The sequence below is a fragment of the Dermochelys coriacea genome, chromosome 1 (genome assembly GCF_009764565.3).
Source record: "Dermochelys coriacea isolate rDerCor1 chromosome 1, rDerCor1.pri.v4, whole genome shotgun sequence".
NCBI lineage: Eukaryota > Metazoa > Chordata > Testudines > Dermochelyidae > Dermochelys > Dermochelys coriacea.
The window spans coordinates 207,600,679-207,614,539 of record NC_050068.2 but is presented as its reverse complement, the minus strand read 5'-3'; the positions used below and the strand labels follow the sequence as shown (position 1 = coordinate 207,614,539).

Below are 13,861 nucleotides of genomic sequence, written 5' to 3'. Positions count from 1 at the left end.
TCCCCCAACCCTGCAGCTGTTCCTGGAGCTGAGGCATAACTCACCAACAGAAAGAAGCGTTTCTACCACATGTCTCAACATCAAAGTGTGCACCACAGCCAATAGTTACACTGTCCTCTCACCAAGCCAGCTCCTCTGCTGCTGTTCAACTAATCCCCAGCCAACAGCCCTTTAAAATATATATCCATTTCAGGTCTTAGGGGCAGGCATAAATGGCCACTGGCAGAAGGTTAGGCATGTGGAGCTGCAGGGTCTGGGCCACAGTCACTTATTCCCCCCGCAAATACTTATGTTAGTAGGTGAAATTTGGTGTGATGCAATGAAGCAAAGATGAAAGGTCCCATTCACAGCATGAATGTGCTCAGCAATCCATGCATACAAATGGTCACAAGCCCTTGTAGTCACTCCTACATACATGTGCACATGCCCACGCACACCACACACTCCAAATGTGTATATATACACATCTGAGTGACTAGTACTATAGCTGGAAGCTTAGAGTGGTTCCTAAAAAGTATGTGTGTGCCTCTAAGAGGGCCCCCAAATGAGGGATCTGGGAACTCAATTTAACGGCCCACATCTGGGGACCGGAGCTCATCTGTCTGTCCTCTACTTACCAGAAATAAATGTTGTACTTTTTGCTGACAATTCTCCGATCCTTCCTGGACAAGTCTGACAGATAGAGGAACATCTGCAATATAACACAATACAGGTGAGAGAAAAGGGGAATTCATGAAGGAGAAGGAAACCTTTAGAAAGCTTGAATGCATTTTGATGATCCAAGTGGATGGGAAAAGCTTGTCCTTTCCCTACAGTAACTCTTGCAATTCTCTGTGGAAGACAGCCCAGAACAGCCCTGAATAAAAGTCCAAAAATTCTCTCTGGAACGAAGATGACAAAACATAGAACTTTAAAAATTGCTATTAGTAGAATTACTTTCCAGTAAGACACCATTCAAACCAAGTTCTGTATGGAGACACATCATGGGTCAATTCGTCCCTGCTGTAATAATGGATGTACTCACAGAGTTGCCCCAGAGATTAATTTGACCCATCGTAAGTACTGGGGACAAGAAGAGAAGGCAGCTTCTAAGAGATGGTACATAGGTTCTTGATCCAAGATATCAGTCACTTGACTCCTTGTCTTTTCTGCATCCCCTGCTGGTGTTCCCCATCCCCATTCTCTATGGCTATGGCCCTCCTAAGGTCTCAGTATCCACCACCAGCTGCTTGCTTTCTTCCACCATCACTTCAGCCCCTTCATTTGTTTTCCAACCTTCTAGGTTGCACCATCCTTCACCAAAGCAGCATCTCTCCAGTTTCCTAAACAATGATGTTCATTTTAGCCTTTAATAGCACTGGTTTCCTATCAGTGCTCTGGGAAAACTTTCTGGGCATTGGAGGATTATTAAATACATTAATCAGATGAAGGCCATTAATCTGCCCTTGAAAGAGCAGAGTTAAAAGGAGAGATGGTGACCAGCAATAATAGCTGGAATCACAAAGCTGACCCCACCACACAGTGCTTAGCACAAGGACGCAGCACCAGCCATACCTTAGTCCGGATGACATTCTTATCGCTTTCAATTTCGGGCATGGTGTCAAAATCGCTCTCCTCCTCCACAGAGCTGTCCGTGTCGGAACCATGTGGGGGCCCTCGCTCCGGGGACGATAACTGCCGGCCGCCACTGGAGCTTGACTCATCTGGAAATGAGGAAGGAAGGGTTCATGGTAAAGGGTAAATCCCTTTGTACAAAGAAACAAGGGAGATTCACTATACCAGGAGCTTCTGATGGCGGAACGCAGCATACACAGACCAAGGAATAGATTGGTAGATGGCTGTTGCCCTATCTGGGAATTCCCACAAAATTCTGATCTAGGCTACAGGAACACTCAGCATTTCACACTCATAGTCCACACCTCTGCTCTTCCTAGCATTTTCTCCGCTCTCTCTCTCTCTCTTACATTTCCATAATGTTTACTACCTCTAACTAGCCGGGCTCCTGTGAGATCATGAATGTGAGATGTACTAGTCAGTAAAGGCTGCGGCATTCTGTCTGGTGTTAGCAATGGCCTCTGAGTACTGCCCTGCAGATAGAGTTTGTATGTCAAGCCTTTTTAAAAGAAGAAGTTTTAAAACAAAAGAGAAGAAAATGAAATCCTCCAACAAGGAGAGAGAGTCAGACCCCGGCCCCCACGTGTTTCTTGAAGCAGATGGGAACATGAATAGTCCCATGAACAGCATCACCAGCTTGGGGACCAGCTGGACTCACCTGTATCTTGTGTTGTGTTTGCCCAGGTTGTGAGCCAGCTCTTTGCCCACGTAGGCTCAGGGCAGCAGTGTGGATCAAGCATGTGGATTGTGGTGGTTGAAGAGGCAGGGGAGAGTGATGTCAGCTCACTCACTTGTTTGGGAGTCTTAAGGGGCCCTTTTAAATTTTCCAGATATTCTTAAAGGCAGAAAAAAAACCTGCTTGAGCAGGGAGTCTTTCATGATGGATCTGGAGTTAGATCTGGGTCAGAATATATGCCAGAAGAAAGCCCCGACTCTACGCCACTTCCCAAACCTTTATGTTATTCCCTGCACTGGATAAGCACCTGGTTCTGACTTTCTTTCCCAGCAGATATCTCACACCTGCCGGCTGGAATCTGGGTACTATTTTAGGGCTAGAGTGTCCTTAGTGCAGGAATGAACCAGGGTAGCAATCACATTAATCTCCCGGAGCAGGAATTAAAAATTCCACACTGCTGCGTGAAAACAGAGCCACTCTCTTCCCCAACATCTGTTCAAAACCCCCAGGCTTGTAGGTCCCCTGGACCTGATCTACACCATTCAGGAGACCCAGGCCCCTGTGTCTTGGTCCCAGAACTGCAAAGCCTGGGCATTCTTGGAGAGGGCAGTATGGCATTTGGTGAGCACTCTCCCCACCAGGGCAACATGGGCAGGCTCAGCAGGAAGGAACTCACAGCCCAGCCCCCTGAGGCCTTGATGGTGCAAAAAACACAGGGAAAACAACCCTTGGGGAAGAGGAGCTGCCTAAAGCCATGGACTTCCCCCCCTCAACCCACTCATTGCTCTGTGCACCTCCCCTTCCCCACAAGCAGTGGGGTTATGTGGCCCCAGTCTCTGAATCTGCAGGCAGCCAGTGGGACAGAGACTCCTCTGCAGACAATAAGACATCTTGAGGCCATGGCAGAGGTGGTGGCCTTCTACCAGACTGGCTCCTTCCCCCAGAAGCAGCTGTCCAGGCAGCCCAGGTGCCAGGAGGTGCCAGATGCTCAGGTTCCCAAGCGTTCCATACCGATAGCTCCGTAGCTGCTTCCCTCGGGGGTGCCAGTTGTGATGGGATGCGAGGTAGCCACAGTCCCGGATCCTGCAACGGACACAAACAGAGCCTTTGATCTGCTCAGACCCCATTTTAAAAAGGAGAGAGAGAGACTTGGTAGAGGAGGATCCCCAGTGCATAGAGGAGCCCCCAACCCACCCTACATCCCTGTCCTGTTTACTGTAAAGCACAGGCCTCCTTCCCTGCCCACAGGACACATGACAAACCATAGCCCCCTTTTATCCCCCTGCCCTCCCCAGAGGGGGCATCATAAACCACAAACCCCTGCCCTTCATTCCACTCAACCCCAGTCAGAAGTGTGGCAAAGCCCAGGCCCCTCCTCTGTTCCCTCCATATTCCAGCATTGCCAACTCCTGCAATTTTTGCATGAGTCTCATGAGATTTGGGGTGTTCTCAATGGCAATCATGAATTTCTGCCTTCAGTCTCAATGTTTTGCCCTTACCTAAAATGGCAGCTAATTCCCATGACTATCACCGGAAAAGCCACACATGCCCTCAGCCCTCCATGTTCTTTTAGCCACGTTAGGTGAAAGCAAGGCTGCTCCCAGCAAAGATGGCAATGGTCTCCCATCATTAGCACTGGGACAGCTTTCTAAGACTCAGAATCCACCCACGCACACCGAGTTGAGGCAGGAGGAGCCGCCCTTCAGATAACAGCCTCAACTGACTTCGCTCTCCAGGTCTTCCTGAAACACATTATCAAAGCTGTCCAGCAAAAAAAAAAAAAAGGGAGGGACAACCCAAGACTGACGGTATTAGCAAGGGGCAGAGGAAAACTTAAGCAAGAAAATCTGTGAGGCTCTAAATCATGAAGGAAGGAGCAGCGACAAGTACAAGCCTAGATTGTGAACTTTTTTCGCCCCTCACTCATCTCTTTTGGATAATGTGTTGAGGGCAACACATTATGCAGCTGAAACGACCCAGTGAAGCCACACATGGGCTGCAGCACCAAATTACACACAGCAAAGTCAAACTGAACGAGTCCAGTCAGGACAGTCACACCCATTCTTTGGACAACCAGTGTGCAAAGCTGATACATTTTATCCTAATGCAGAGTCACCAGGTTCTCTCCAGATACCTTTGCTAGATTTACAGGCACACGGCCTGTCTTCAGGTTGATAGGGGCGGCAAAGGGCTATTGCTCCTTGTACTGGCAAGTCTAGGTGCTGGATGTCTTCTTGAAAACCTAGCTAGGTTTTTCTACCATAGTGTATGAGGGCCTGAAACATGTCCTACAGTCAGAGTTTAAGGCCAGGAGGAAGCATGACCACCAAATGATGTAGTAGTGACCTCCTGTATGTCACAGGCCACCAACACCACCCAGCGCCCAACCACTAAACCCAACACCTGAAATGAGACCAAAATACTACAGAAGACTAGACTACTATGAGCCACAGGCAGAGAATAGAAGGGACCAAGGTGCACCATCACCTGAGGTGCCTGCAATGGCAGGAAAATGATCAAATGAGATATATCCAGACAACCTGGCAAGTGACCCACCCTTACACTGCAGAGGAAGGCAAAAACATCCCTGCCAATCTGACCTGGGGGGAAATTTCATCCCGACCCCACATAGGGGACCAGTTAGACTCTGAGCATGTGAGCAAGAAGCAGCCAGCCCAGCCCAGAGAGAGATAGAATAATTGTTGCCACCTCTGCCCAATGTCCCATCTCCAGTCGTGGCCATCCCTAAGGCTTCAGCGGAAGGAGATTAAAAAAGCATGCTCACTTCTGGCTACTTGTTTCCATGATTTCGAACAGTGACAGACAGAGAAAGCCATGTCCTCCCAGGCTCTACACCATCCAAAGATCTCACTTTGCCTGGACCCAGTTCATTACTCTCCACTGACACACTAACTTTTGTCCATTAAGCTGTGGCTGGGAGCTGGCACTTTGCCATTTTCTGGAACACTGTCCAGCTTGGATGAATTTCTGAAATGGTCCATGCAGCGCAGATGGCATGTGCAAGAGAGAATAGTGCACGGTGTACGTCTGTGCAGGAGTGCATATGCATAGGCACAAGAAAACCTTCCGCTCTATGACACTTGACTGGTGCAACAAGTTATTATAATAGCCTGATTGCCAGAGTTTTAAACAGGCTGTTACAGTATTTGTCACAGGTAGGTATGATTCTGTCCAGGATATGGCCAGGCACTGCATTTGGGGGTTGATCCCCTGTCCAGGGGCAGCGAGTTATATACACTCGTGGTGCCCGGGCTCCAGCAATATTCAGGGCCCGGGGGTCGGGCTCCACCAATGTTTGGGGCCGGGTCTCTCCTCCGGCCCCGCCTGCCACTCCCCCCCCCCCCGCACCTCCCACGAGTGTCCCCCAGCCCCCACTTGCTGCCCCCGCACACACCTCCGCACCCCCCTCTCCTCTGCCAGCTCCCCGCATCAACTGCTGCGGCAGGGTCCTAGTGCCCCCCATTCACTAATGGCAGGGCAGGCTGCCCTTACCCTGCCCTTCTGCCCTAGCCTTAAGTCTCTCCAATGCCCCAAACCCCTCATCCCCTGCACCCTAATTCTCTGTCCCAGCCCTGAGCCCCCTTCACACCCCAAACCTCTCATCCTCAGCCCCACAGCCCTCACCCCTGCACCTCCTCCTATCCCCAAACTCCCTCCCAGAGCCTGCACCCCCTCCCCCTTCCCACACCCCCTCCTACCCCAAACTCCCTCCCAGAGCCTGCAACCCCTCCCTCTGCACCCCCTCCAACCCCCAAACTCCATCCCAGAGCCTGAACCCCTCACCCCCTTATACCCCCACCCCAGAGCCTGCACCCCTCACCCCCTCCTGCACCCCCTCCTGCACCCCCGCCCCCTGCCCCAGCCCGGAGCCTGCACCCAAACTCCCTCCCAGAGCCTGCATCCTGCACCCCAATCCCCAGCCCACGGCCTGCACCCCAGACCTCCTCCCCCCACCCAAACTCCCTCCCAGAGCCTTAGGCAGGTGGGGGGCAGGTTCTGGGCACCACCAAGTTTTCTACAAACCTGCCACCCCTGCCCCTGACCATTCCTGATCTGCCACCTAGTGAGATATCTGTGCTTTCTCCACAGATGGGAACAGTTTGTCTTCTTCGCTTTTTGAGTGGACATCTTTTGCGGCTCCCGATTGCTTGAGGAAGTATCTTTCTTGCACTCCCTCTTATCTGGGGCACTGAGACACAGGCACTTTCCACTCCAGTCTCTCCTCAGTCACATGGGATCACTCCTCTCTAAGTTTAGACTGTGCTTTGAGCTTCGCACTTCCCATGTCTCGTTGATGGTACCCGATACTGATTGTACAAGGCAGCGAATCTTTGTGAGAGTGGGATAGAGTGGGGCACCTCCAGGCAGGAGAGAGATAAGCAGACAGTGCTGCTGTAAATTCACCCACCTATTTCAGCCCCACTTCCTGGAGCAGATGTGAGTCAGTTCTGGAGATGCCAGTTTGCTCTGTGGGGAAGTGTTTGCTTTGTTGGGTGTGGTGCACTTTGTTGAAGAAGAGAGCTGGAGGAACCAGTTGCTCTATCCTGTCACAAAGTCTGAGAGGGAGGAGGGGCCCAAGGATAAAGCCCAGCTCAGAAGGAAGGCAATGTAGAATACAAGGGAAAGGGGAACAAGGACAGACAAGGTAGCAGGATATTCAAGAGATTGGGAGGAGAGAGGGGTGACAGGAGAGACAAGTAGTGTGAACAGGGATACGTGGCATTCTCAGGAGGGGAGATGGATGGGCAAGGGCTAGTCCAGAGGGAGGGAGAGAAAGAGGAGTAGGGTGTATTCTGAGGAGCAAGAGACAGGAGCAGGCAAAAGAGAATCATGGGAAATTCCAAGGGGTGGAGGCAACTGAGGGCAGGCAAGGAGAGGGGTGAATGACAGGGGGCCAGAGTGGGGAACTGGATATTACAAGGGGAGCTGAGTGGAGTCAGGGTATTCCAGATGGAGGGAGGGAGGGAGGGACAGGAATACTTAACATTTATGTAGCATTTTGAAGTGTTCACAGCCCTGAGAGGCACAAGGAAACCTAGATGGGGAAATGCACAGAGGGATGAAGCGACTTGCCTGAAGCCGTGCAGTGAGTCAGTTGAAGAGCCATGCTGAGAACTTGGGACCTCCAGGCTCCCACTCCTGTGTTCATTCCTCCAGACTACGCTGCAGAGGGGAGCAACATGGAGGAAAGGGGAGCAGAAAAGGGGTGTGGGGAGGCTGAGCAGGGGTAGGGGAGTGGCAATGGGAGAGGGGCAGGTAGTGCTGGGCATTTGAGGTGAGGTGAAGTGAAGTGGAGTAACAGGGGAGGGCAAGTCATCCAGGGTGGAGGAGAAAACCTATGGATGAGAGAACCGAGAAGGGCAGTTCCCATAATAGGGGGGAGAGAGAGAGAGAGAGAGAGAGAGAGAGAGAGAGAGAGAGAGAGAGAGCACAAGCACGAGCGCGCACGCACACCAAATGGCTGAGTGAGGCTGAGGGCGTGTCTGATCGCAGTCTTTTATCCAGCTGATTCTCTCTCCCAGGAAGCCCAGTCTCAAACTTCCACCTTTAGGCTAAGGGCAGCTTCTGTAGCCCGTGGCCTTGCTGGAAACATCTGGAGCAGCATTGGTCTTTCCTCTCCTGTACAAAGGTGGTTTTGTATCAGATGCTCTGAGCATCTCCGTCCTCTGGAACAGATAATCGGTCTCTAGAAATCTGGCTCCAGCACAGGGAGCACAAGGAAATATTGCCCCAGGCTTCACCTTCTTGGAAGATGCCCTTTCACCCTGCTGAGGTCCTGGCTTCTTGTGCTCAGAAAAAGTTCCCTTCTGCAACCATCTGGATATCCCCTCTCAGGCCCTGGACGGATTCCATTCTGCCTCCCTGAATTCCACCTGGATATGGGCACTTTTATTCTCGACTCCTGGTTTCAGTGACTTATAATGAGTCCCCCCATATGTTCTACCATATTGCAGCAGAAGCTACCCCCTGCCACAGAACTGAGCTTTAGAACCCAAGTTCTCATTTACCACATTATATTTCCCACTCTCATGGTTGTGAAGAGAAAACCTTCCAAACAGGACCAGAGTTAAAGCAATGCCGCATGCAGTCAGCCATCAGCCTGAACTGTTAGCTCTGAGAAGTGAATTGCCCTCATTCATCTAAACTGAATAATTAACTCAAATCCCTAATAATGCCAATTTACATTGTTGTTTACTATTTCATTCTAGTATAAAAACTTCCACTTACATGACTGTGCTTAGCCAGTGGTAAATATTAGAGCAGGGGAAAGTGGGGTAGCTGGTTGCTGGGGTGGGAAGCTAGATATTCAAGCTCCTCCCACTGTCAAAATGTAATTCTTTCCCCTCCTAGGGGTGGAGATGCATTCTCCCCTATGACTAACGCTTCAACTTCCTCCTAGGCACTAAACATTCAGACATAGCCTTTCATACCTCTCCAAGAACCAGAAACCCCAACTGCCCCCTATGCTAGAGTGACCAGACCTCCCACTATTAGGGGCTTTGTCTTATATACACAACTATACCCTGCTCCCGCCCCCCATAAAAAGGGTACAGATTTTTCACCCTTGCTATCTGGTCACCCTACCCTACCCTATACTCACCTGCCAAAACCACAATCTTCCCCTAATGACCTCAACGATGCAATCATGCTTTGACAACATACAAATCTGGAGCATGTTGAAATGTGGGTGCCATGTAAAGTAAACAAGATGTAATAGTCGTGCTAACTGAATTAGTCATTTGCTCCTTGAACTCTATAAACCCTACCTTTTAAAAAAAAATTGACCCAAAGCTTAGATTGGGCAGGGCACATTTCAGTCCAAAAGAAACATTCCTGAGGCTAGTATGAGCAACTGAATATACTTGTTTAGAAAGGAACAGGTGACTCAGCTAGGGAGTTATGAATGTTAATCTGCATTTTGTGCATTTTAATAATCCAAATCTGTAAAACACAAATCAATAGAGCTCCTGCTGACTCTAGCTTCCTTTGTTTAAAATGGGTCCGCCTCACAAAACCATCGAACAGCACTAAGTGCCCCACCCCTCCTCCAGCATCAGCCCCGTGGATGGAATGCCCTTTGTGTGTCTCATGAGAAATTAACTTCCCTCGAACTGGTTTGTCCAGAGCAAGGTTATATAGCTCAACAGGGGACTCCAGCACTAAAATGCACAATTAAAAAAAAGATCCTGGGGTGAGTGGACAAGGAGAGGTTTGAAATTCACTGAAGGTAGCAGGGAAAAGCTTCTGTTTTGCATGGGCAGAGGGCGTTGCGGCATTCTCTACCCCTTGACGCTGTAGCAGTTTGTGAGAGGCTTACCATCATCAGGACTATATCGCCCAGCTGACGTCTTTCTCCGAATCCTGAAAACAAGCACAGACAGTACTCCTGAAAACTCAACAAACCCTCCAGATTTCTGCCACTAGGCCAGCCTTTACAGTATCATCTCAAAAGCAAGACAGCAGCACTGCATAATGCTTTAGAAAACAAACAACTGTTCAGGGCTGGGAAATGCAAACCCCAGTCTCCTGCTATCTAGATCTACACTTCCAGCAATGCCTAATCAGACAGATCCAATTGAGAAAAGGGTTCACTTTCCTCTGATGCATCAGTACTGGCCACAGTCAGAGGCATGACCAGTGATGCGATCTAATATGGCACACCCTACCCTCGGTCCTGTGTACTGGGAAAACCCACTTATCTGCTTTCCACAGCCCAGCTTCCCACACTCTGGAACCCCTATGGCTTGCAAGGGACCTGAATCAGTGTAGTACACAGGAGGTAGGGTTCATGGAAGTTACTGGACAGGATCCAGAGAGCTCATCCTGTTTTCTGGCAGTGGCCAGCACCTGGAACTTGAGAGGAAGATACAACCAACCCCCAATGCACCTGGCCAATTGTGCAATGCTTGGCATGGGGCAGGGAGAAAGATTCCTCCTTGCTGAGCCCTTATATCCTGGAACAGAAGATACGCTTCACTTGAATCACTGCTTGAGCCGGCAGCTTGCGTAACTGCTGACACACCAGGGTTCCTTGTCCAGCACTGCTTTACAATCACGCCACTTGCTGCTGGGGCAACTGGCACAAGGAGTCTCACTGCTGGGAGCTCTTGTAGGGTAGCAACACCCCTCCTGCTGCCTCACTTGCCCCTGAGGGCTGCAGGGGCTGGCAGGGATGAGGGCTACACACCAGCCACTCAAAGGAAATGTAGCCCACAGCTTCTCATCCCACTGCCAGCAAGCAGCAGAAAAAGGGGAGGAAAAAGCGACCGTTGGGTTGGCTGAGGAGGGCTGCAGGAAGCTTTGACCTTTCTCCAACAGCAACCTGCAGCAGGAAGAAGCATCTGGTGCCATCTCAAAGGCAGGGCCTCTCCCCTCAGTGCAGGGCAGGAGCTCAGGGGAGTGGGGAATCAAGGCATTGCTGAGCTGTGAGCGGGGCTTGGCCTGGCAATTTAACAGGTTCCTTGCCTCTCTGGTGCCCTAGAGGCCTCTACTCTGTCCTGGTTATGTCACATTTCTTCTTTGCCCCACAATAGAGTGCAGGCAGAGTAAGTACCAACCCACACACATGCAGCAGATGCCTGGTGTCTCTAGTGCCATGGCACTTGCTTTTCTCTCTGCGGGCTGGGGCATAGGGTGCCAAACACCCCCCCCATTCCTCCCCCACAGAAGGGCCCACTGGGTGACCAGGAACTCCCTTAGCCTGCTGGTCTCGGACACCTGGCTCACTGCAGGGTGGGGCATTTCAGCAGAGGAAGAAAAAGCCACAGGTGTAGCCTGAACGTAGTCATTGTCCAGCTGCTTCACCCACCTGATGTAGTGCACAAACGCGATGATCAGTGAGCCCAGGTAGAAGGAAAGGAAGCTCAGAAAGCTGAAGAGCATGGCTTGCACGTAGTCAGACTCTGGGGAAGGAGGAACGGGAGGAGGGTCAGCTTACAGGAAAACAGTCCCCTCGCAGCTAGCATCTCTGCCCTGCTCGCTACAGGGCCTCCTGCTGGTAGAGACTGACTGAAATAGCTGGCGGGGTGGGGGGGGTGTCTCCCAGTGCCAGTGCCCCAGTCTGCATGGACTCCAGTCATTGCAAGTGCCACCATCCCCCTCCTAGATGGCATTTCTTCCCTGCCGGAAAAAGCTGGTGCTGGAATAGTTAAGAACATTCCCTCAGACACCCCTATACCAGTCCTTGCTATGCCTCCTGCTGGGATTGAATTAGCTGGGAGCTCCCACACATTGAGTGCCCTGTACTATTCCCTACCACACCTCCTGGAAACGGAAGCCCAGAGTGGAGCACCTTGGAGCTCCCCAGCAATACTGGACCATACCTCAGAGAGACATTAACCTTTAATAGAGGGTACAATGGTCACTTGAAGGCTCTTCGTTCGTTGTAGGTTCCATGTGTGGTTGCCCTTTCCTGTAAGAGGCAAGGTGCACTGGATCAGAAACACATTATTTAACACTGCTGGGATTCGTTCACCTGAGAAGTAGCCCGGACCCAGCACTGTTATTGGATGTACCCATTTCCATTTGCATGAGGCTAGAATCCTGGCACAATCGTATTGTGAACAGCCACATGTCACCATTTGTGGTGAAGCCACAGGCACAGCTGGGAAAGTCTTCCCAAGGCTCTTGCTCGATCCTACATCTTGACGCTAGAAACCTGTGATGCTTCAGGTGGCTGAGCCCAAAGTGTATTTCATCACCAGGCCCCCTTCCCCCCCGCTTATAAGCCATGGGATTTCGCTCTCAGTCTGCAATTGGTCTGCAAAGCTGCCTGTAGAATGCACCAGGAGACGCTGATATCTGTGGAGAGGCGATCAAGGGGGCTCGCTTGTTAAAGATCTCACGCTGCAAGACTTGTCCTGTATCCTTAGACAAACTTCTCCTGCCTCCCTCCATAACGGTTGTGCAGAATGCTGGGGGGGGGGGTGCATTGCTGTGGGGGGGTGCTGTGGGTGCATTTCAGTGTGTAAAATGTGTCAAATGCTTCATGATGGACAGAGCTGTGCAAACCAGAAAATACTGCAGGGAGTCACACACCGTGCTCCAGGTGGGAGAAAGCCTGGTGAAGCTGAGCAGCCCATTGACTACAGCCACACTTCTCTCACTGTGAGGAATTTTCACAGTACTTTGAGGATAAAAAAAATGAAAACAAACAAAAAACAAAAACAAAAAAAACCCTCTCCTGTTCTGGGCTGAGCTGTCAATCTCAATGGAGGCAAACGCTTCTCTGCTCAAGTTTTAGCCAGTATCATCCACTCAAGGGCTGGTTCCTGAGGCGCTCTGGACCGCCACCTGGGTGTTAGACGTATGTCTTTTCTGACTGGGGAAGCTGTAGAGGTGCTATTGGTAGATTATTACTGATTTCCTAAGAGGAATTTTATTACAAACCTGGGCTGCTCCTAGATGGCTAGGTAGCAGATGCAGCAAAGATCATATTCTCCCACCAGTGCCGGCTACCTTAGTACACAGATCTGTGCCTCAATACTAGACTGTTGCAGCACAATCTACATCTGACAACTTTCGACAAGACCATTTGGAATCTGAAGCAAGTGCAGATTTTCATTGCATCTTGCTAAGAGCACATTACAGCAGTGCTCCATAATCTGCACTGGGAGGTTGTTTTCTGTGTGGTCCACCAGAGCCTGCACTTGTTAACCTGCCAGGCACACTACAAAGCTCAGGGGGTGGTTGTTGGGGGGGTTTTTTTCCAGGCATTTTGGGCAGAGATGGGTTGATGGGTGCATGGAACTGGGGATTCGATGCAGAGGTTGCAGTTATTATGGCTGGTTGGCTTTATGCCAGTTTAATAGGTGTCCTGTCGATCTGAAATACTGCACAGGGCTTAGAGCCATGGACAGGAGCTAAGAAAATGAACATAAACCTTGCTCAGGCTGAAAGGGGAAGGTAGGAGTGCAACATATTTAAAATACATCTCCCTCTGCCAGGCCTGTTATCACTCCAATCAGCCACACTCTGCGCACCATACACACAGAGTGTATGTCATCTCTCTGTCATACGGTCACCTTGTCCTTCCTCCTCCATGGAGCACCACCTTTCCCTCCCCTCTCCTGCTCCCACAAGGCCTGCCTCCTCTTCTCACCTAGATCTTGTCAAATCCATGGCTCACCTCTACTTCCTCCTCCTCCTCCTCCTCCTCTCTGGCAACACTACCTCCTCTCCCTCCCCCCCCCACTCTTGATTACTTCAACTTTGACATAGAGATCCCTTGCAACCATTAGTCTCCTGGCCCTCATTTGACCTTTGATCCTGGGCTAACTGGCTCTCTGCCCAACAAGTCCTCTCCCTGCATCGTGTCTTCACTAAGCTCCCAGTGTGATTTCTCAGTCATTAAAATATCCTTTCTCTGGCCACCCCATCATTTCACTGAACATTGCAAGCCCTTCTCTTCTATTTCACCACTCATCCTATTACTTCCCAACCCCAGCTCACATGCAACACCTGCTTCTTCTCTTCCTGTTCCTGGACCATTGAATACCTCTGGAGAAGGACCATGTGGACCATCTCCTCAAGCAAGGAAGATGGCTGTAT

The 13,861-nt window shown here is 50.6% G+C and overlaps 1 protein-coding gene across 6 annotated transcripts in view; it reads right to left on the bottom strand.

Moving 5' to 3' along the window:
- Window positions 1–13,861, bottom strand: part of SIDT1 (SID1 transmembrane family member 1) — an 86,364-nt gene that overhangs the window by 20,747 nt on the left and 51,756 nt on the right. For all 6 annotated transcript variants that reach the window (XM_038399243.2, XM_043512897.1, XM_043512881.1 and 3 more), the window contains 6 exons: window positions 11,652–11,723; window positions 11,121–11,214; window positions 9,630–9,673; window positions 3,302–3,373; window positions 1,555–1,703; window positions 618–691 (listed from right to left, as the gene is read on the bottom strand). In XM_038399243.2, the coding sequence (XP_038255171.1) occupies window positions 618–691; window positions 1,555–1,703; window positions 3,302–3,373; window positions 9,630–9,673; window positions 11,121–11,214; window positions 11,652–11,723 (505 nt within the window). The remainder of the gene's footprint in view (window positions 1–617; window positions 692–1,554; window positions 1,704–3,301; window positions 3,374–9,629; window positions 9,674–11,120; window positions 11,215–11,651; window positions 11,724–13,861) is intronic.